This window comes from Chelonoidis abingdonii, chromosome 26, assembly GCF_003597395.2.
Source record: "Chelonoidis abingdonii isolate Lonesome George chromosome 26, CheloAbing_2.0, whole genome shotgun sequence".
Lineage (NCBI taxonomy): Eukaryota > Metazoa > Chordata > Testudines > Testudinidae > Chelonoidis > Chelonoidis abingdonii.
In genome coordinates this window covers 3,752,501-3,774,470 of record NC_133794.1, presented here as the reverse complement: position 1 = coordinate 3,774,470, position 21,970 = coordinate 3,752,501, and the positions used below count along the sequence as shown (strand labels likewise).

At 60.9% G+C, this 21,970-nt stretch overlaps 1 protein-coding gene across 1 annotated transcript; it reads left to right on the top strand.

Annotated features, from left to right (window-relative positions):
- Nucleotides 1-2,826: 2,826 nt before the first annotated feature.
- On the top strand, nucleotides 2,827-20,628 carry LOC116830457 (tetratricopeptide repeat protein 39A-like). The gene is made up of 18 exons (XM_032789968.1): nucleotides 2,827-2,872; nucleotides 7,771-7,872; nucleotides 8,149-8,280; nucleotides 8,808-8,878; nucleotides 9,295-9,362; nucleotides 9,737-9,801; nucleotides 10,387-10,486; nucleotides 10,843-10,908; nucleotides 11,590-11,698; nucleotides 11,848-11,915; nucleotides 12,283-12,342; nucleotides 13,017-13,178; nucleotides 13,992-14,083; nucleotides 15,381-15,501; nucleotides 15,958-16,069; nucleotides 16,794-16,908; nucleotides 17,384-17,500; nucleotides 18,341-20,628. The coding sequence occupies exons 1-18, from the start codon at nucleotides 2,847-2,849 to the stop codon at nucleotides 18,456-18,458; spliced, it is 1,704 nt and encodes a 567-aa protein (XP_032645859.1). The 5' UTR covers nucleotides 2,827-2,846; the 3' UTR covers nucleotides 18,459-20,628.
- Nucleotides 20,629-21,970: the final 1,342 nt, after the last annotated feature.

Here is a 21,970-nt window from a genome sequence, read left to right as displayed (position 1 = left end):
AAACCAAAAGAGGGTGGTTCTTACTCACCCACCCTGGGGGGTGGGAAAGCAGGGCTGGTCGGGGTTCTGGAATTTGGCCTCCCCACCACACCCCAGCCTCATCTGTCAGACCTGCCGTTTTGCGTGGCACTGTTTCCCCCTTGCCTGGCACGGGCCCCGCGGTGGCTTTGTTGCGCCTGTTAATTTAGCAGCAGCTTTCGAGGCCCTGGCGGCTGTTGGTTTCTCTCGGGAGCCATGGGGGGCTGGCCTCGAACGCTGGGGCAGTGCTGGAGTCTGTGCTGAAAACGCTGCTGGAGCTCTTCAGAATAGACTCGCTCCAGCACCGGGAGTTAATCCACCTCCCGGAGAGGCGGCAGTTTGGGCCGGGGCAGGATTCGTCCATAGGTCTAGCAGGGTCAGTTCAACTCTGGCCCTCGGGGCTGTGGGTTTTTCACACCCTGCGAAATGTAAGTGTGTCCATGTAAATGTTCAGCATAGACCAGCCCTCAGGGCCTACATGCTGCTGATTTAACGGGATGGTGGGGCGGGAGGGAGGTGTTGTCCCTAAATTTCCCAGCAGCCTGAGGGGAAGGCGCTTCACCTGACTGGTCGAGCTCAGGGCTCCGGCCTCATTTGTTTCAATCTTGAGCTCTTCAGCTCTAGTCTGAACTGAGCAGGGTGATGGGAACACCAGGCAATGGCTGGAGAATGAAGCAGGCCTGGCCCCGGGTGTAGGTTTCCCCCACAGCTTCCAGTCCCCCCAGGCGGCCGGATGGCCTCTCTCCTGGTCGAGGCTGAAACCGCTGTTTTACACCCACTGTTTTTTGGGGTGCTATGAATGGAATGTGAAATAAACGAGCTGCCCCCGCCACTCGCTTATGAGGACGGGTCGGAACCTCCTAAAAGCTCCCATCTCCGGCGTGTTCTTTCTAACCCGCGCCTGGGGGAAGCTGCCAGCGGCCGGGGCAGGGGAGAGCTATTTTAAAGTGTGGATGATTGAACATGCCTGTGCTGGGAGGGGACGGGTTGGCCCAGGCTCCCCCACAGAAGCATGGATCTCTTCCCAAGGGCCAGCTGGCTAGTCATGGAGTGGGACCTGTGCGCTAGGCGCTGTATGGTATTAGGTGAATTAGGGTAGCACCAAAGAACACCAGGTGTGGACTAAGGGCCCATTATGCCTCCGTATCCCTCCCACCTCCTGGTGATTGAGCCTGCTAGCGCTTGGGGGCTGGGGGTCAGCGAGGGAAGGCTCAGCCCTTTTTCCAGGAATGGGGGCCACTCCCACTTCACCGTGTGGGTGCCCCTGGGCTGTGTTTGTGGTTGCCAGGGCTGTGCTCTGCATGGCACTGCAGGGGCGGGAGGCGCTTGGAGACAGTTACCGTGAGGCTAAACCCAGCGGGAACAAGGCCTGGAGCTGTGGGACAGGCTAATGCAGGGTTTTCTGTAGCATCGTTCACCCCTCAAAGCCTCCTACAGCAGCGGGCTGGATGGCTTCGCTGGCTGCTGGAACGCAGCTGCCTCGGGGTGGGGTGCTGGGAGCCCTCGTCCAGTGCTGAAATGCAGCCACCTCTGGGTTGGGCCTGGGGGCTGAGTCATTTCAGGTGACACGAGCCGAGGGCCCTGGCTCAGCTACGATGGATGAGCCCAAGCGCAGGCTCCACCAGAGGGGCCTGCTCAGCAGGCACCGGGCTTGCAGCTACCGGGCAGGCCCAGAAGGCAGGTTTGGCCACATTTGTGCAAAGCAGCTGGGGTCGGAGCAAGGCCACGCTAGGGCAGCTGGGACCCTCTGCGGCCTGCAGGAGCTGCTGGGCTCCAGGACCGGGCCGGCCGCTGTGCAGGGGCGCTGGAGACTTCCTGAGTTCCTGTTCCTGGGCAGGTCTACAATGTACTAGTTGTGCCCCAGTAGCACTAAGGAGCCCCAGCAAAAATTGGGGCCCCCCATTGTGCCAGATGCCCCCACCCCAACCGGGATCAGGGCCCCCATGGGCCGGGTGCTGCCCCCACCCTGACCAGAATCAGGGCCCCATTGTGCTGGGCGCTGCCCAGACCCTGACCAGGATCAGGGCCCCCATGGGTCAGGTGCTGCCCAGACCCTGACTGGGATCAGGGCCCCGTGGGCTGGGTGCTGCACTGACACGCACTGAGAACTGGCCCTGCCCCATAAACCTCACCATCTCAATAGACAAAGGGGGGGAGGGGAAACTGAGGCACAGAGCTGGGGCAGGACTGCCCTGTGGTCATGCAGGGAGTCTGTGGAGGAGCTGGGACTCAAAGCGAGATCTCCAGACTCCCAGCCCAGGGCCCAGCAGGAAGGCTCTCGCCCAGCCCCAGGCCTGGCCCCGGCCCCGGCCCCGGCCCCAGCACCCCACCCGTAACTGGCCCCACTCACGCAAACTGACACCAAACCGCTAGGCTGGAAGCATCTGTGCCCCCAGCAAGGGGCAGATTGGTGTAAAGGACGATGGGCTCTGCCCCTGCCCAGAACTCAGGCTGGGGGATGACAGGCGAGTCCCTGACACGTGGGGGCCGGGCACCCAGCCAGGTGAGTCCTGGTACCTGGGCCCAGATCCCTGCCGGGGGGGAGGGGGAGGCCCAACCAGGTGAGTCCCTGGTACCTGGGGCCAGATACCCTGTCTGGGGGGGCCCAACCAGGTGAGTCCCTGGTACCCGGGGCCGGATCCCTGCCCGGGGGGGCCCGGCCAGGTGAGTCCCGGTACCCGGGGCCGGATCCCCGCCGGGGGGGCCCGGCCAGGTGATTCCCGGCACCTGCAGGGCGGAGCCGCCTCCCTTCCCCGCCCCCGCCGGTCCCGGCCGCACATTCCTCCAGAGCCACTTCCTGCTCCCGGACCGGACCGGACCGGACCGTCATGGCCCTGGCGGCCGCTGCGGGCAGGTGAGAGACCCCGGGGGGGGAGCCCCCGAGCCGGGACTGGGGGCGCAGCGGCGGGTCCCTCTGCCCGGGGCTGCCCCCCCCCGGGTCTTTCTGCTGTGAGCTCCCCCCCCCCCGGAGAAAGGCATCTGCAGTGCGCCCCCCCTGTGTCTGCTCCCGGGGGGGTCCAGGTCACGTGGGTGCACCCAGCCTCCTTCCCTCCCTGGGTCAGTCCGGGGGGGATCCTCCTTCCCCCCCACCGGCCAGCCAGGATCTACTGGGTGACAGGTGCTGGGCCGAGTCTGGGGGGGGGCTCAGAGCTGCGGGAGGGAGGTTGAGTTTGGGGGGGAGCACAGAGGATGGGGGGGGTGAGGATATTGGGGGAGGAGACCATGCTGGTGTGGGGTGGAGGGTGTTGGGGGAGAGGAGCAGGCTGATGTGGGGGGCATTGGGGGGAAGGTTTAGAGGGGGGCTGGGCCCCTCCCCCCGGACCGTCTCTTCTCCTTGCTCAGGACGAGCCCAGTTGGGCCCCTGGCCGCAGGTGCCTCGGCCCCTCCTCCCCCAGGGCATTGCGAGAATATGCAGGTTTCCTGGGGTGCAGCTGTGCGTTTTGGGGGGCCCAGAGGGGGGAAATCCAGGGTGGAGGAGGGCAAAGCCTGGCAGCCCCGTGTCCTCCAGGAGCAGAGCGTGGCGCCAGGCCTGTGACCAGGGTTGTGCTCCAGATGGTGGGAGATCCCGGATCCCGTGGGGGGGGGGTGGAGGGTCCCCGCCCGTGAGGCCGTGTGCCAGCTGAGCCCAGTACCCAGGCCAGCCTGGCACCCGCAGGCCAGAGCCTTTCTCTGCCCTGCGTGGAGGCGCGGGTGGGGGCGGGGGCCTTGCCCTGTTTGGAGAAGGTGGGGTGGATGCGCTGGCAGGGCCCTGCCAAGCCTGTGTTTGCTCAGCACTCCCGGGCACCAGTTCAGCTGAGCGCCGCTGGCTGTGGCCTTCAGCAAACAGTGCCGAGGTGGCCACGGGGAGAGGGGGCAGCAGGGCCCCGAGGCCTTGGCCTCGGCCCAGGGGGGCAGTGAGGACTGGCGCCTGGGGGAGGGGGAAGTCAGTCCATGTCAATGGGGGGGAATCAGTGCTGGGCCTAGGGAGAGAAAAGTGCTGAGAAACCCCTAGCTCTGCCGGTGCCCCTCACTGCCGACCTGCAGCCCCCTGCTAGCCCAGCCCTGGGCTCTGCCCAGCTCTGCCAGTGCCCCTCACTCCCGACCCGCAGCCCCTGCTAGCCCAGCCATGGGCTCTGCCCAGCTTTGCCGATGCCCCTCACTCCCGACCCGCAGCCCCCTGCTAGCCCAGCCCTGGACTCCTCCCAGCTCTGCTGGTACCCCTCACTCCCGACCCGCAGCCCCTGCTAGCCCAGCCCTGGGCTCTGCCCAGCTCTGCCGGTGCCCCTCACTCCCGACCTGCAGCTCCTGCTAGCCCAGCCGTGGGCTCTGCCCAGCTCTGCCGATGCCCCTCACTCCCGACCCGCAGCCCCCTGCTAGCCCAGCCCTGGGCTCCCCCAGCTGTGCTAGTGCCCCTCACTCCCGACCTGCAGCCCCTGCTAGCCCAGCCCTGGACTCCTCCCAGCTCTGCTGGTGCCCCTCACTCCCGACACGCAGCCCCAGCCCAGAACAGGACCGCCCAGAGTGGGGGGGCAAATGGGGCAGTTTGCCCCAGGGCCCTGTGAGCCCTGGCCAAGAATCCCTTCCCTGGCTAGAGGCACCTTTTTCATTTTTATTCACCCAGTGGCGGTCTGGGTCTTTGGTGGCACTGAAGGACCCACCGCTTTGCCCCTGGACTCTCTCCAGCCCCTCACTCCCGACCCGCAGCCCCCTGCTGGCCCAGCCCTGGGCTCCCTTCCAGCTCTGCCCGTGCCCCTCACTTCCAACCCGCAGACCCTGCTAGCCCAGCCCTGGGCTCTCCCATCTTTGCAACTCGCCAGCCCCTTAACTGCATCTATGCTACGTACAATGTCTTCCTGCAACAGACTCTGCGGCCCTTGCTAATAAATCAATGTCTGTTCTGTGTTTGGGGAAAAAAGCCAGAACACGTCCTTGATGATGATGATGAAATATTATCTAGTCCAACAATAACTCATCCGGATGTTAAACAATAGCTGCGAAAGTTAGACAGTTTCAAATCACCGGGGCAGGTCACTTGCATCCTAGAGTTTGAAAAGAGTTGGTCAAGGAGTTAAGCCTTGTAACAGCTGTTAGGATACAGATATTCAGGCCTGTCTGCAAAGGCCTAGACTTTAAGAATTTCAGTGTATTCTTATCACTTAGCTAGTTATAGAGGTATAAAAGAAAGAAGCAAAAATCACGGTCTGTCTGTGGAATGGCCTCTTACTGTGACAGTCTGAGGCCTGGTTCTGCAGCTAAGCAGCAGAGGCAGCCATAAGCTGGGAAATGTCTGGTCACATCCTCACATTCCAAACTAGTCACCCTGAAATAAGGCAACCGGGGGCTGTTAGGAAGGTGATTTGATCTGTCACCTCTGGAGAAAGGGAAGAGCCTAAAACATGCAAAAGGAAATTTAGTTTGACAGTTTTCTGACTGGCAAGAACTCATTTATCAGTAGACACAGCTGGAGAACCCTTATGTCTGTGTAGATGTAGTTGTGAAATCCTCGCTTCTGTATTGTTTTGTATGTTTGTTTGCAGGGTCTCTGTCTGGTTCTGTGATTTTCTGTCGCTGTATAATTAAGTTTGCTGGGTGTAAACTAATGAAGGTGGTGGGATGGCATTGGTTAGCTAATCACATCACAATACGTTAGGATTGGTTAGGTAAATTTTAGTAGAACGATTGGTTAAGGTGTAGCTGAGAATATTACTCGATAAATTAGGGGCAAACAAGAAGTAAATTGAGATTGGAAAATAAGGAAAAAGGAACTTGGATTGAAGCTGCTGGAAGTTCACCCCAATAGATATCAAGTCATTTGCACCTTCGGACTTCGGGGATTGCTGCTCTGTTCATGCAAGAAGGGCCAGGGAAGTGAGAGGGGGGAGGAATAAGCCCCCTAACAACAGTGGGGACATTCCCGAGGAGTTGAAGGAAGCTAATGTTGTGCCAGGCTTTTAAAAGGGTGAACAGGTTGACCTGGGTTCCTAGAGTCCTGTCAGCTGCCTGACAGCCCAGGCAGGACACTGGCGAGACAAGACAGGATTCTATTAATAAAGGATTCAAGGCGGGTAATGTGACGAACGTCGACCAATAGGGGTTAATGAAAATGGATCCTATCGAAGTAATGGGACATTTTTGAATGAGATGACGAATGTGGTTGATAGAGGCGATAGGCTGGTATCATGTACGTGGATTTCCATGACTTGGTACCGCATGACGCTCCCATTGCAAAAACTAGAACGGTCCCAATTCAGTGTGGTCCAGGGGAAGTGGATTGTAAAGCAGGTAACTGAGAGGGATCGACATGGAACTGCAAATGGAGGATCGCCGTGGGCGGGCGTGTTTCTAGTGGAGTCCCGCAGGGACCGGGTCTTGGCCCTACAATATCTGACATTTTTATCGGTGGCCTGGGAGAAAACATCAGAGTTTGCGGGCGACACAAAGAACGGGAGAGGGATAAATCATGAAGAGGGCAGGTCACTGATACGGAGCGACCGGGATCGCTTGGCAAACAAGCTGCATTTTAATTCGGCCAGTGTAAACATCTAGGAATGAGGAATGGGTCCTACTTAGCGGCTGGGGGGCTCGTCCTGGGGAGCCATGACTCTGACAAAGATTTGGGGGCATGGTGGAGAATCGGCTGAACTCGAGCTCCCCGTGCTATGCTGGGGCCAAAAGGGCCGATGTGAACCAGGGACACTGAAATGGGAATCTGGAGTAGGAGCAGAGAGGTGATTTTACCTGTGTCTGGCCCTGGAATCACAAGGCCACTACATAAATCCATGGTACGGCCACACCCCCAATGCTGCCTGCAGTTCTGGTCGCCCCAGCCCCAAAGTGGGGTATTAGAACTGGAAAAGGTTCAGAAAAGGGCAACAAAAATGATCGGGGGGGTGGAACAGCTTCCATACGAGGAGAGATTGATACGACTGGGACTGTTCAGCTTGGAAAAGAGACGACTAAGGGGGGACATGATAGAGGCCTATAACATCACGAGAGGTGTGGAGAACGTGAATAAGGGAGTGCTATTTACTCCTTCTCCTAACACAAGAACTAGGGGTCACCCAATGGAATGAACAGGCAGCAGGTTTAAAAGAAACACAAGGAAGTATTTCTTCTCACAACGCACAGACAACCTGTGGAACTCCTCGCCAGAGGATGCTCTGAAGGCCAAGACCATAACAGGGATCAAAAAAGAACTAGATAAATTCACGGAGGATATTAGCCAGGCTGGGCAGGGATGTCGTCCCAGCCTCTGTTTGCCAGAAGCTGGGAAAGGCCGATAGGGGCTGGGTCACTTGATGATTCCCTGTTCTGTTCACTCCCCCGAAGTGCCTGGCATGGCCACTGTCAGAAGACAGGACACTGGGCTGGATGGACCGTTGCTCTGACCCAGTCTGGCCACTCTTGTGATTCATGTCCACGGTTCAGGAAGGACGTTGGTCAATCAGGGCGGGGTTAGAGAGAAGCCGCGCAGAGGAAAACCTGCCGTAGAGCCAGAGTCCTGGAGCTCCATCTATTTCGTGTGCCGAAGGGAAGGCGAGGGGTGACTTGCCCCCAGCCACAGGGAGCCAGCACGTAACAGCGGCTCTGCCGTCTCGCACAGCAGGGCGCAGGAGATGGAAGCTGGGCAGGAGCGAAGGCGCAGAGTTTAACCAGGAGGTTTTCCTAGATTGGTGCCATTTCCAGCCGGCAGGAACTTGGGGGGTCAGACTAGGGCCCTTCGGTTGGAATCTCTGACTCTCTAACCAGCCCCTCTTTGCTCCCCACCCACAGCCCCCCACCTGGCCTGGCGGCTGCCCTGGACGAGTGCATGGAAGCCATGAACTCCTTCCTCTGCAACCACTTCGACGAGAGCCTGGAGAAGCTGCAGCCCAGGTGAGTGGAGAAGCTGCCCGTCGTCCCTGGCCCCGATCCTCCGCGGTGGGGCAAGGGCTCCCGGCATCTGCAGGGTGCATGTCAGGGGAGCTCGCCCTGGCCTCGGGGCGTGGGGGGTCCTTCAATCCTCCCCACCCCCAGGGCTGCATCCCAATGGGCATCAGGGGCCTCTCCCCAACCCTGGGCCACGGAGCGTGAGCTACTGCACGATGGGGCTCCTTGGGAAGGTGGGGCTGGGGGATCTCTCTCCTGTCACCGGCCCCCTGCTCCCGGCAGGACCAAGGAGAGCATGTACCACGCCCTAGTCTATGCCACCATCCTGGAGATGCAGGCCATGATGACCTTCGAGCACGAGGACATTGTGCAGGCCGGGCAGACCATGAAGGAGGCGCAGGAGATTTGCCAGAGGTGGGTGTGGGGGGCACACAGGAGGTGGGGGTGGGGATGGGACTCTGGGATCGGGGTGGGGGTAGCAGGGACTGGTGAAGGCCCAGGGTGAGGGGGAGGAGATGGGCGCAGGAGCTGGTCAGCTGCACAGGGGCTGGTGGTTGGATGGGGTGTGGGCTGGAGACTGGCCTGGCAATGGGACCCCCAGGATGGGGTGGGGGTGGGGGGGCACCATTCTGCACCTGTCCCACTGCTGGCTGGAACGGACCCACCCATCATGTGTCATAGACCCACTGCCCAGCAGAGGGGGAGTTTCCCAGGGCTCGGGGGAGCCAGAGCCTAACCCCATGGGAAGCTGGGGCCTGGGAGGCCGTGGGGCAAAGATGGGGGAACCCCTCCAGTTACAGCTTCCTCGCTATAGAAAATCCCACTCCCCTCCCTAGCAGTTACTGACCTTGTGGGTCGGGTGGGGATGGGGAGGCCTGTAGGGGGAGATGGGGTGGGGGGATGTAGCTGCCCCACTCCAGCCACCTTCCTGCCACCCCCAGGTTTCGGAGGAAATCCAGCGTGACCGGCTCCCTCTCCGGCCTGGTCAGCAAGGCGGATTCATTCACCGAGGGTAAGAGACGCAGGGCATGGCCGCAGGGCGTCGGGGGTGAGAGCAGCAGGTCGGGAGCCAGGACTCCTGGGTTCTATCCCTGGCTCTGGGGAGGGGAATGGGGTCTAGTGGTCAGAGCAGGGGGCTGGGAGACAGGACTCCTGGGTTCTATCTCTGGCTCTGGGGAGAGGAGTGGGGTCTAGTGGTCAGAGCAGGGGGCCGGGAGCCAGGACTCCTGGGTTCTATCCCTGGCTCTGGGGAGGGGAGTGGGGTCTAGTGGTCAGAGCAGGGCGCTGGGAGCCAGGACTCCTGGGTTCTATCCCCAGTTGCGGGAGAGGTGGTTCAACTCTGGGGAGGGGGCTGCGGTGTCGCTGGAGGGGGGCGGGGCTTGTGGATGAGCAGGCCCCGGCCCCAGTGCCTGTCACTCTCCCTCACAGTGGAGCTGCACGCCGAGGTCTGCTACGCGGAGTGTCTTCTGCAGCGGGCGGCCCTGACCTTCCTGCAGGTACCGGATCCCCCCACGGGGCCAGGACACCTGGGTCCCCAGCTAAATCCCAGGTGCTGCAGGGAGCGGGTGGGGGCTCCGCAGGGGGTGCTCCTCCTTCACGGTCAGTGCAGGCCCCAGGGTGCCACTCGGGGGCGCTGCAGGTCAGGCCCCAGGGCACTTCCAAGGATTTGCCTTCGGTTCCTGTCTCAGTGTTAGACCAAGTTGCTACGTGGCTCCCCGGGCCCCACCCCAGAGGTGGCTGCAGCTCAGCCCCGGGCGAGGGGTTCCTGTATAAACAGCCCCCCTGCCCCACCCCAGAGGTGGCTGCAGCTCAGCGCCAGGCCAGGAGTCCCTTCCCTGGGGGTCTATTCACTTCCCCCTTCTCCCTGCAGGACGAGAACATGGTGAATTTCCTCAAGGGGGGGATCAAGGTGCGGAGCAGCTACCTGATCTACAGGTGAGTGATGTCACAGGGTGAGGCTCGGGGAGGGGGCCCCTGTTCAGGCTGCTGCCTCAGGGCCAGCTGAGGAGAGGGGGGGTCCTGGACGGGGCCCTCAGCCTCAGAAGGGCTTTTGTATTGTGAAGGTGGAAAATGTGAGGGTTTTCCTGAGGCACTGAGTGTGGTGCACTGGTGGGCACCAGGACTCCTGGGTTCTCTACTCAGGGAGGGGAGTGGGGGCTAGTGGTCAGAGCAGGGGGGCTGGGCACTAGGACTCCTGGGTTCTCTCCCTGGCTTGGGGAGGGGAGTGGGAGCTAGTGGTCAGAGCAGAGGGCTGGGAGCCAGGACTCCTGGGTTCTCTCCCTGGCTTAGGGAGGGGTGTGGGGGCTAGTAGTTAGAACAGGGGGCTGGGAGCCAGGGCTCCTGGGTTCTCTCCTCGGCTCAGGGAGGGGAGTGGGGGCTAGTGGTTAGAACAGGGGGCTGGGAGCCAGGGCTCCTGGGTTCTCTCCCCGGCTCAGGGAGGGGAGTGGGGGCTAGTGGTTAGAGCAGGGGGCCTTTACCCTCTAGGGTTAGCTCTCTCTGACTCTCCTGTTTCTTTTCCAGGGAACTGAGCAGTTTCATCCAGTCCAGTCACTGCACAGCAGGTGCTGCCCACGTACACTTGGAGGGAGGGGTGGCACTGGGCATTGGCGCCTTTAATCTGGTGAGTTACTGCTGAAGGTGGGTGGGGAACCAGACACGGGGCCTTTCCCCTCTAGGGAGCTCTGGCTCCGAACCAGCCCCAGGGCAGGGGGCTGACGGGAACGGGAGACAGGGCCTTTCCCCTCTAGGGGACGCTGGCTCTGAACCAGCCCCAGGGCAAGGGGCTGACGGGAACGGGAGACGGGGCCTTTCCCCTCTAGGGGATGCCGGCTTTGCTCTGGCCCCAGGGCAGGGGGCTGACGGGAACGGGACATGGGGCCTTTCCCCTCTAGGGGGCGCCGGCTCCGAAGCAGCCCCAGGGCAGGGGGCAGATGGGAACGGGACACGGGGCCTTTCATTCCTCTCTTCCCTCCCCAGACGCTCTCTCTCTTCCCTCCGCGGATCCTGAAGCTGCTGGAATTTGCTGGGTTTTCGGGGGACAAGGTAACCCCCTAACTGGGGCTTCCATCATCCCTTGAGGGAGGGGCTGCCCTGCTCAGTCTGCAGGTCCTCGTGATGGGGGTTCCCCTGGTCACTGCTGAGAAGAGGGGTTCTGTGGGGGGTCCTGCCAGGGGAGAAGGCCTGGGGGGCTAGCTGCGGTGTGTCTGGGGGGCAGGAATTGGGGTATGGGGCTTCCCTCCGTCCCTACTCTCATTGCAGCCAGAGCCCCACAGTCAGGATGTGCAGTGCCCCTCAGCCAGAGAGAGACGTGGAGCTGTGGGCTAAGCCCCACACCCTCAGCTCTTGGGGTGGTGTTGGGCGGGGGGGGTGAGTGAGCATCCGCCCCTTCCCCCAGCTCTCGGGTGGTGTTGGGGGGCGGCGCGAGTGAGCATCTTCCCCTCCCCCCAGCTCTCAGGGGCGTGATTGGGGGTGGGTGCGAGTATCTGCCCCTCCCTCCTGCTCTTGGGGTGGTGTTTGGGGGGGGCGCAAGTGAGTATCTGCCCCTCCCCCAGCTCTTGCTGGCCTGGCGGGCTGCAGCTCCCCCAGAGGGCGCCTGGCCCTGCCGTTGTGTGTGGCTGTGGCAGCGGCAGGCTGCGCCGCCCCAGAGGTGGCCGCATCAGGCGGCGCGTTGGGACTGCGTAAGGGCGACGGTGCCTAATCCCCCCGCTGTGTCTCTCTGCCCAGGATTACGGGCTGCAGCAGCTGCACGAGGGAGCGACCACACTGAACCTGCGGGCCCTGCTCTGCACCATGCTACTCCTCTGCTACTACACCTTCCTCACCTTCATCCTGGGTAGGCCTGTGGTCCGCTGGGGCGGGCGGGGGATGGGGCCTTTCCCCCGGGGGGCGCCAGCTCGGATCCAGGCCCCCAGGCCCATCTGGGGGGGCAGACCCAGGGGCGGTGGCATCGCCCCAGGCTGACCCCTCCTTGCCCCCTCGCAGGGATCGGGGAGGACGATTTCACAGAAGCTGAGAGCCTGCTGAGACCCTACCTGCTTCGCTACCCCAAGGTACGGGGCCGGGCGGCGGGGCCCATCCTCCTGCGGGGTGGGAGGGCCGGGGGGGGTCTGTCCTCACTGGGGAGAACTGGGGCTGCCCCAGGTGCCCACACTCTGGCCTCCTGATGGATTTTGCTGCCCCGGCTAAAACTAGGGAGTGGAAAGAACTGTCCCCCCCCCTCCACCCCAACCGGTGCCCCTCACTCCCGACCCACAGCCCCTCGTGTTGCGATTGCTGTATGGAGGCGTGTGGGACCCCCCATCACTGGGCTGAGCCCCCCACAACTCACTTCCTGATTGATCCTGGCATCCCCCACATCTTGTCCCTCCCTGGGGACCCTGTACCCCACCCATCGGCTCCCTCCTCTCCCCTCTGCAGAGTGCCATCTTCCTCTTCTTCGCCGGCAGGATAGAGGAGATCAAAGGGAACATCAGCGAGGTAAGAGACCCCTCGCCTGGCGGACCCCCTCACAGAGCCAGGCTCTGGGACAGGAGGTGCTCCTGAGCCACCTGGTCTCCTGCCCCGGGGCCGGATGGGAGCCGGCGCCCCCTAGAGGGGAAAGGCCCCATCTCCCATTCCCTACCCCCTGAGCCACCCGGTCCCCTGCCCCGGAGCCGGATGGGAGCCAGTGCCCCCTAGAGGGGAAAGGCCCCATCTCCCATTCCCCACCCCCTGAGCCAGCAGGTCCCCTGCCCCGGGGCCGGATGGGAGCCGGCGCCCCCTAGAGGGGAAAGGCCCCATCTCCCATTCCCCACCCCCTGAGCCAGCAGGTCCCCTGCCCCGGAGCCGGATGGGAGCCGGTGCCCCCTAGAGGGGAAAGGCCCCATTCCCATCCAAGCCAGCGCCCCCTAGAGGGGAAAGGCCCCATCTCCCATTCCCCACCCCCTGAGCCAGCAGGTCCCCTGCCCCGGGGCCGGATGGGAGCTGGCGCCCCCTAGAGGGGAAAGGCCCCATCTCCCATTCCCCACCCCCTGAGCCACCCGGTCCCCTGCCCCGGAGCTGGATGGGAGCCAGTGCCCCCTACAGGGGAAAGGCCCCATTCCCATCCAAGCCAGCGCCCCCTAGAGGAGAAAGGCCCCAGGCCATTGCTGACGCTCTCGGCCTCGGCACAGGCCATCGGCAGGTTCGAGGCCGGCTGCTCGGCCCAGCAGGCCTGGAAGCAGTTCCACCACATGTGCTACTGGGAGCTGATGTGGTGCTACGCCTACAAGGGCATGTGGAAAATGGCCTATTTCTACGCCGACCTGCTGAGCAAGGAGAACCGCTGGTCCAAGGTGAGGGGTTGGGGACTACAGGGCTTATTGGGGAGGGTCTGTCAGTGCTCCTCACAGCGCCCCCTAGTGCCACGCTGGGGCATAGGGGCCAGCATGACTGTGGGGGGAGAGCGCCCCCTGCTGAGCCCCTGCTCCCTGCAGCACAGTGCCCCCTAGTGTCACCCTGGGGCATAGGGGCCAGCACTGTGGGGGAGAGCGCCCCCTAGTGTCACTCTGGGGCATAGGGGCCACCACTGGCTGTGGGGAAGAGCGCCCCCTAGTGTCACCCTGGGGCATAGGGGCCAGCACTGACTGTGGGGGAGAGCGCCCCCTGCTGAGCCCCCTGCCCCACAGCACAGCGCCCTCTAGTGCCATCCTGGAGTGTAGGGGCCAGCACTGTGGGGGAGAGCGCCCCCTAGTGTCACCCTGGGGCATAGGGGCCAGCACTGACTGTGCAGCAGAGCACCCCCTGCTGAGCCCCTGCTCCCTGCAGCACAGCGCCCCCTAGTGCCATGCTGGGGCATAGGAGCCAGCACTGACTGTGGGGCAGAGCGCCCCCTAGTGTCACCCTGGGGCATAGGGGCCAGCACTGACTGTGGGGCAGAGCACCCCCTGCTCAGTCCCCGCCCCCATCCGGCTCGCGGCAGCAGTGGGAGGTTTTCTGTAGGGTCTCCCACACGTTTCCAGAGTTGGACGTCTAACAAGGCCAGATGGCCTGGCTGTCTGCTCTGTGGCTGCTAGTTCTGGGCCCGTCCCCGTCCCGTTGGGGGTCTGAGCCCCCCAGCCCCAGGCGTGTGGATGGGACTGATGGGTCAGGCCGGTGTCTCTCTGCAGGCCATGTATGTGTATATGAAAGCTGCCTTCCTCAGCATGCTGCCCCCCGAGGAGCCCCGGCCCTTCGGGGAGAGCGAGGTGGAGCTGTTCAGGTAGGGGCTGTGGGCGGTGCTGGTACGGGGGAGGGTTTGGTGCCAAACGGGGGGGTGGGGCAGGAGGGATACCTGGAGATCTGGGTTCAGGCCTTGCAGCACAAGGAATATGAGTTTCTTTTGGGGGGTGGGTGGGCTGCGGGTTGGGAGTGAGGGGCACCAGCAGGGCTAGGTGGGGAGCAGGGGCTGTGGGTCAGGAGCAAGGGGTATTGGCAGAGCTTGTGGGGGAGTGAGGGGCACTGGCAGAGCTGGGGGAGCCCAGGGCTGGGAGAGCAGGGGCTGCAGATCAGGGGTGAGGGGCACTGGCAGGGCTGGGTGTATCCCAACCCCCAGAGACTTGCTGACTAACACTGACCCCGAATGGGAAGCTGCGTGTCCCCCTTTCTGCTCCTCAGCCGAACGCACTGCACTGGTAATTCCCTCTCTACCTGCCTGCTCAGCTCTGTCCCACATCCAGCCCTGGGGATTGGCTGGCTTGGGGCCCCCCAAATCTTACCACTTCCTTTCCCCTCCTATCCCAGCTGCAAAGTGTGCAGGGGAGTGGCAGAGGCTACCTACAGAGAAAAGACAGACATGGGGGTAGGACAGGACTCCTGGGTTCTGTCCCCACTTGGGGAGGGGAGTGGGGGCTCGTGGTCAGAGCAGGGGGCTGGGAGCCAGGACTCCTGGGTTCCCTCCTAGCTCTGGGAGGGGAGTAGGGTCTAGTGATTAGAATAGGGGTGTGGCTTGGAGGCAGGACTCCTGGGTTCTATCCCCACTCTGGAAGGGGAATGGGGGCTAGTGGTCAGTGCAGGGGGCTGGGAGCCAGGACTCCTGGGTTCTATCCCCGCTCTGGGAGGGTTCATGTTCCAAGGAGCTAAATTCTGCAGACTTAGCTGGAAACGCAGTGCTGGCTTCAGGCAGATCTAAACGCCAGGGGTCATGTTAAATTAAATTAGATCATTCACAGTGTGAGAGCTGGATCTGCCCGGGTCGTCTGTGTCGATACCAGCTGGGCCTGGTTTTTGCTCTCGTCATAGTTTGAGCTGCTGCACATTTGTATTGCCGATGCCTATGTGCAGGCATTAGGTTCCAGAGTTAACAGACTGGGAGCTGAACCAGGCCCTCTCTGAGCCATCGTTTCAGGCTGCCTGCAGACTCAGGCACGTGTCGCTGGGCTGTTTTTTTGGCAAATGGGTCGGCTAGAACTGGGATCTTCGCTTTCGATGCCTGTGGAGATTCTGGAACCCAATTCTGGACCCCCAGGGCAGCTCCCCGTCCCGCAGATCGCAGCCCAGCTGTCTCTCTTCCCCCTCAGGCAGGTGTCATCTTTTAAGCAGAAGATCGCGGGCAAGTCTCCCCCCACGGAGAAGTTTGCCATCCGGAAAGCCCGACGTTATAAGGGCAGCCGCCCGGTCCCTTTGCTGGTGCCAGCCCTGGTGAGGGGGAAGGGAGTGTGGGGGAGGGAGTTCGAGGGGGGAAGTTGTGCTGGATGCTGCTTGGAAAAGCCGTGACTCAACTGGTGCCATTGCTGGTGAATGGGAGGGGCTGGGAGTTGGGACTCCTGGGATCTCTCTCTGGCTCGGTGAGGGGAGTGGGGTCTGGTGGCTAGAGCCAGGGGGCTGGAAGTCAGGAATGCTGGGTCTCATTGCCCATCTTTGCCACATGACCTTGGATGGGTTGTTTCCCTCTCTGTGCCTCAGTTTCCCCACTTCCCATTGGCTCTGAGTGCAAGCAGCTAGAACCTGCTCAGGGCGAGGGGGCTGGGGGCATTGGGAGGGAATCTAGGACAGGTTAGTTACTGTCCAGTGGGAGATGTGGGGGGCTGTCCTGGGGGTCCAGATTCTCTCTGCAGGGTGAGCAGTCCTGATACCCCACCCCTGGCCCCTCCCCAGGAGATGATGTACATGTGGAACGGCTTCACCGTGCTGGGCAAGCAGCGGGAGCTGCTGGAGGGGACGCTGGAGACGCTGACGCGGGCTGAGAAGAGACTGCAGGAGTCGCCAGGTAACAGGATGTGAGGCCTTTCCCCTCTAGGGGGCGCCAGCTCCCATCCAGCCCCAGGGTGAGGGACTGCGCTCGGGGGTGGGGGATGGGGCACGGGGCCTTTACCCTCTAGGGCGCCAGGTCCCATCCGGCCCCAGGGTGGGGGACTGGCTGGCTCAGGGGGGGGGAATGGGACATGGGGTCTTTCCCCTCTAGGGGGACTGCTCCCATCCGCCCAGGGTGGGGACTGGCTGGCCGGGGGTGGGAATGGGACACAGGGTCTTTACCTTTGGGGGGGGCCAGCTCCGTCCGGCCCCAGGGTGGGGGACTGGCTGACTCAGGGGGTGGGAATGGACGCGGGGTCTTTACCCTCTAGGGGCGCCAGGTCCCATCCGGCCCCAGGGTGGGGACTGGCTGGCTCGGGGGTGGGAATGGGACACGGGTCTTTCCCCTCTATGGGGCACTGGCTCCCATCCGGGCCAGGGTGGGACTGAAGAACACGCATGTGGCTGCATCGTGTTTGCTGGGTTCAGCCCCAGTGGAGAGACTGCCCCCCCATCTCTGCCAGAGCCAGTGGGGGTAGAAGGCAAAGCTGGGGGGCTGTGTATGGGGCTGGGGGCTCTGTATGGGTTTGGGGGGGTTGGTGGTGGGCTGTGTGGAGGGTTGGAGGCTGGGGGGGGGTGACACACCCAGGGTGGGGCCTCTCCCTGCCACAGCCCCCCTGACGCCCCAACTCCGCCCACAGCCAGCGAGTACCAGATGGACGACCGGTGCCTCCTGCTGCTGCTCAAGGGGCTTTGCATGAAGCACTTGCAGAGCCCGGCCGAGGCGGAGGCCTGCTTCAGCGCCGTGCAGGCCAGGTGAGTGCCCCCTGCTGGGGGACTCAGCTTGGCGCCCACCCCCCAGGAGCTCAGAACGGGGGAGGGGTGGGGGACTCTAACTTCTGCAGACATGATGGAGGGAGGGTCCTGCTAGCTCTGCCCCCCTGCCCCCGTTTGCTGTTCTCGGGGTTACCCACCGATGGGTTTTCACAAGGGGATAATGCCCCTGCCAGCACGTGGGCACTGCCCGGCAAGGAACTGCATTCTGGGGGTCACATGAGGTGCCATGCTCCATGGGGGCGTTCCCCCTCAGGGAACAGGGGGTCCTGGGTCTGTGGGGGGTCGTTCCCCTCCTAGGGGCCTGGGGGTGTCTGGAGGGCGCTGTGCTCTTGCAGGTCTCTCTGGGGTGCCGGGTCCCCAGGGTGCTGCCCCCAGGGTGCTGCCCGGGGCAGTTCTTGGTCCGGGAACCCGCCCCCCCCATGAATTACGCTCTGTCTGTCCCGCCCACTGGCAGTGAGAAGCGACTCCGCTACGATCACTACCTGGTGCCCAACGCGCTGCTGGAGCTCAGCCTGCTGCACCTGGCGCAGGGCCGGAGCGAGGAGGCCGTCCCGCTGCTGCGCCGAGCCAGGTGGGGCCCGGCTACACGGGGGGGAGGGTGTTGCAATAATGTCAGGCCCATGGTGGGAACGTTCCCAGAAGCCCCAGCGGGTATATCCCAGAATGCACTGGGGTGCTAAGGTGCACTTGGGGGGCCAGAGGGGCTGGGGCCATCTGCCCCTTTGCCCCCCCAGGCAGTGCCCTGCCCTGCCTGTGCCAGGGGGCAGTGGGACCAGGCAATGCTTTGGGTTCCTCTGCCCCCATCCCCCACCTGGCTACTCCCTTCTGGGATCCGAATTTTCCATAATCCCGCAGGAAGGGGGGGAAAACAATCTTGCTCCGCTCTGACCCCAGCTGGGTGGTTCTCTGGGGCCTCGATGAATCACTGCACCCGACCCTGGCCTGGCCTGGCCTAGCCAGCAGCATCTAGCTGTGTGTGCAGGGGTCAATCCCCCATCCATGGCAACGTGGGGAGGCTCTGTGTCTATGAGGGTCGCTCCCCCTCTAGGGTCCTGGGGGGTCCTGGGTCTACAGGGGGGTCGCTCCCCACTCCAAGGCACTGGGGGAGGGGCTGCGGCTATGAATGGTTGGATGGATGGAGGGACGGACAGCTGGCTGTGTGGCTGATTTAGGGGGGCAGGGCTCGGGGTGGGGCTGGGCCACCCCCCACTCGGATGGTTCTGGTTCACCGTGTCCCAGGACTGGCCAGTGCACCGGGAAGCTCACTGGTGGCTCCGCAATGGGGGTAGGTGGTGGGGGAGTCCGGTGCGTATGATGAAGAGACTCTGGCTCTGGCAGGGTGGGGGGCGGGCAGGGTGTATTTGTGGCTGTTTCCACCCAGTGATTAACACACACCCCCGCCCAAATTTAGGAACAACTACAAGAACTATTCCATGGAGTCCAGGACGCTCTTCCGGATCCACGCGGTTCTGTCCCGGCTCAAAGCTGACCAGGAGGAGAACGGCATGGAAGGACCCAGCTCCTCCTAAAGAACCGCCCCCTCCAGATGAGAAGGGGGGGGCGTGGGACTCTGGGGGGGATGACATCACCTGTCCCCCCTCCAGCCCCCACCGAAGGGAACCTGCACTTTCAATGAAGCCAAATTGACTTAACCCTTCCTGCGCCGCTGTGGTCCCCAGAGCAACGGCCTTGTCACCAAAGGCGGAGCCTGGAGGGAGTGCGTCTCCTTTGGGCGTGTGCCCACAGCACCAGGGGGTACCACTGTGATAAATAAGGGGGAGGGCAGAGCTGGATCCTGTGGGACGGAGCTGGCCCTTTAAAGCTGAACCCAAATACCCTTAAAGGGCCAATTCACCCTGCGATGCCCACCTACATCCTAGGATAAGGGCAAACCATGCCCCTCTGCCCCCATGCACACTTTTAATTAAACTGATTTGTGACTAGTCCCTTGGGGCGGTGCCAGTTGCTGTACGGAGCATGGTAAGTTCTGTGCCGTGTGTTTCCTCGCTGGTTTCCCTGGTCCAGCTGCAACCTCCGTATCCACAAATCTCTTGGCCCTCCAGGGTTCCCCACCACACCCCGGTTCTGGTCCCCCTGGACCAGCTGGCTCCATCCCCCTGGGACTTGCCCCTTCTGCATTCGTGTTTCCCATTATCCAGTAGGAATTGGAGACACCGAGGGGGAAAGATCCTTCCAGCTCTGCTCTGACCCAGTGCCTTGCCAAGAGCTGGATGGGGTGTCTCTTGCCATCATCGCCGATGGGGCGTTGAGTGACGGTTTGCCACTGAGAACGTATTTGGGGACGATCCTGGGGACCCAGGCACTGTCGCTGCCTCCAGCACTGGCAGGACATTGTTTTAAAATGCATCTGTGGCCTTGTTTTTATATTTCCGCCTCTTCTCTTTTGGTCCAGAAATTCAGGTCTCCTGCGAAGGCCGTGGACACAGGAGTCTTGTAGTTAACAGGGTCGAAACCTACTGCCGGTTTTTAGTACGTTTTTGATAAAGTGGGAAGCCTCTGATCCACGTCCCCATGTATTTGTACCTGCAGGGAGGAGGGTAACTTGACAAATGGGGAAACTGAGGCAACATGGCCTGCAACTTTGAACCAAGGATGCCAAATGGGGAAACTGGGACTTGAACGCAGCTTTCTTGGGGCCAGGTGCTTTTAGGTAGAAAATCACCTGTCACCATTTAGCTCAGTCCACTCTGGCCTTGTCTATATTAAAGTCCCTTCGGTTACACTTTAATCTGAGCTAGCGAAATCAGCGTGAGAGGCTCTGGCTTAAGCCAGGTTTCTTTGGGGGCCATTGAGGGGCTTGTCTAAACACAGATGTTGGGCAACTTTAACCGACATCGGGTTAGTACAACCAGTGCAGCTTTGTGTGTGGATGCCCATGGGTTGTAATTGGGTTTATGTTGGTCAGTCCCAGAGGCTGCAGAGCTGGAGGCCACGGGCTGACCCCTTTCAACGGGGGCCGCTCACTCAAATTTGGCTCAGCCAAACCCCTGTCAGAAGTGATGTCGCGCCAGGCCAGAGACTGGGATAAGGTAAGGGGTAGGGGAGGCAACTATGTTGCATGACTAGCTGCAAAAGTGCCACAGTTGCAGTCCAGCCAAAGTCAAAGTGCTGGGGCCTTGCGCACGCAGCAGGACAATGCAGAAGGATGTTTCCCTGCACGGCCTCTGTGCTTGCACATTACATAAGAGAGCGCTGGGCTATGGGATGGACTAGAGAGGGATCCCACAATGAACAGCAGCTGCCCCACAACCCGTGTGGCCGCTGGAGGATGCTGGGATGCATACCCAGGATGCACTGGGCTGTTTGCCAAGAGAGCTCTGCTGGGTGGGTGCACAAAGGGGTGAGGCTGAATGCACTCGAGTGGGGAGGAGTCTGTCCAGGAGCCTGCGCTGGTTTCATGACAGATCTGAAATGCACGTCGTTATCCCGGTGCAGTTTTCAGCGCAGACAGAGCCTCAGTGAAACAGATGCAGCTTTGTGTGTAATCGGACCTGAGTTCATTAGGGACAGATTTAAGCTAAACCAAAATAAGCATCCACAGGGGCTTGCATGGGTCTAATGGGACTTTCTTTACATGACCAATTGGTTAAGTTATGGATGTTTGGGATCTGTATGGAGGAATCTTATTTTAAAATTGAATTGGGCTCTGGCAAGAGTTTGAATACATTTTAATTCTAGAGGCGATGTTAAAAAAAAATAAAGATGTTTAATTTGTATTCCAGGGTGTTGGGTATTTTTTTCTCCCAGTGCAAAAATGTTTGGGGGCACCCTTAAATATACAGAACTCTGTCCCCTGTTGGTTTTATTTGGCAGGGAGCTTTGCCCAGGGGTCTGATATTAGGGTGCTGGGTGTGTTTATCTCCACTGATTCAGCTGAATTCAGGCCCATAGGAAATGCCAGCTCAACACCACCTGCTGTGGAGGCAGGTGCAAACTGCCCAGTAGGTAATGATGGGATATCCAGCTCATGGGGCATTTTCTCCCTAACCCCAGCCAATAGGAGGGTCAACTTATGCCTTGAATCTATAACCCTAATTTTTTTTATCCTGTCTAATGTAACTGCAGCTGTTCTTATCCTCTGCATAACTAGCACCTTTTTTTGCATACTGATAAAATCTTGGGCCCAATATCATGTGGCAGTGGGTTCCGTAGGCCAAAGGCATCTTATGTACAAATAAGTATTTCCTTGGAGGGCAGGGGGTTAGATGTGTTGGGCTGGGAGGCAGTGTTGCCTAGTGGAAAGAGCACTGGACTGTGTCCTGAGAGAACTGGCTTCTACTCCCCAGCTTTGCCACTGGCCTCCTGGGTGACCTTAGGCAAGTCACATTTGCTGGTCTGTGCCTCAGTTTCCCCATTCTGTAAAATAGGGCTAGTGCTACTGACCTCCTTTGGAAAGTGTTTTGAGATCTATCGATTAAGAGCTGGGGATTATCACACCATGACAGGGTGCAACAACACACCCCAACTGCCTTTATTCCCTTCACTATTTATATCCATCTACCGTGGCCCCTTAGGGTCAGGCTTTCAAAAGCACTTTTACTTGGCAAAAGTCAAGAGATTTTTTTCAATGGGACTGTGCTCCGACCAAAGACTTGCTTTACACAGATTTTGTACTGGCATCACCTTTTATTTAAACAGATATTGCTACTCCTGGCCAACCTCTAGCAGGGCTGCAATGACAGGCTTCCTCTACTTCCCATGTGGGAACAGCAATGCTGCTAGAAACACCTTTATATAACAGCAGCTGGACTACGGAGGGTTGTACCACTTAAACTATTGGGGGGTATTTAATGTGGTACAACTTACTTCCATCCCTCCTAAGTCCTTCTCACTAGCAATTCCGAGGGCTTGGCTGCATGTGGAAACTTACCAGAATCGTTTCATAGGCCCAGCTCTTCAAGGGTCCTTAGGGACCCAACTCCATTGATGTCAAGGAGCACCTGGGCTGTGGATTCAGAGCACGCTGTGCTCTTCTCGTCTGATCTCCTGTTAACACCGGCCCTGGATGAATTCCTGTTTG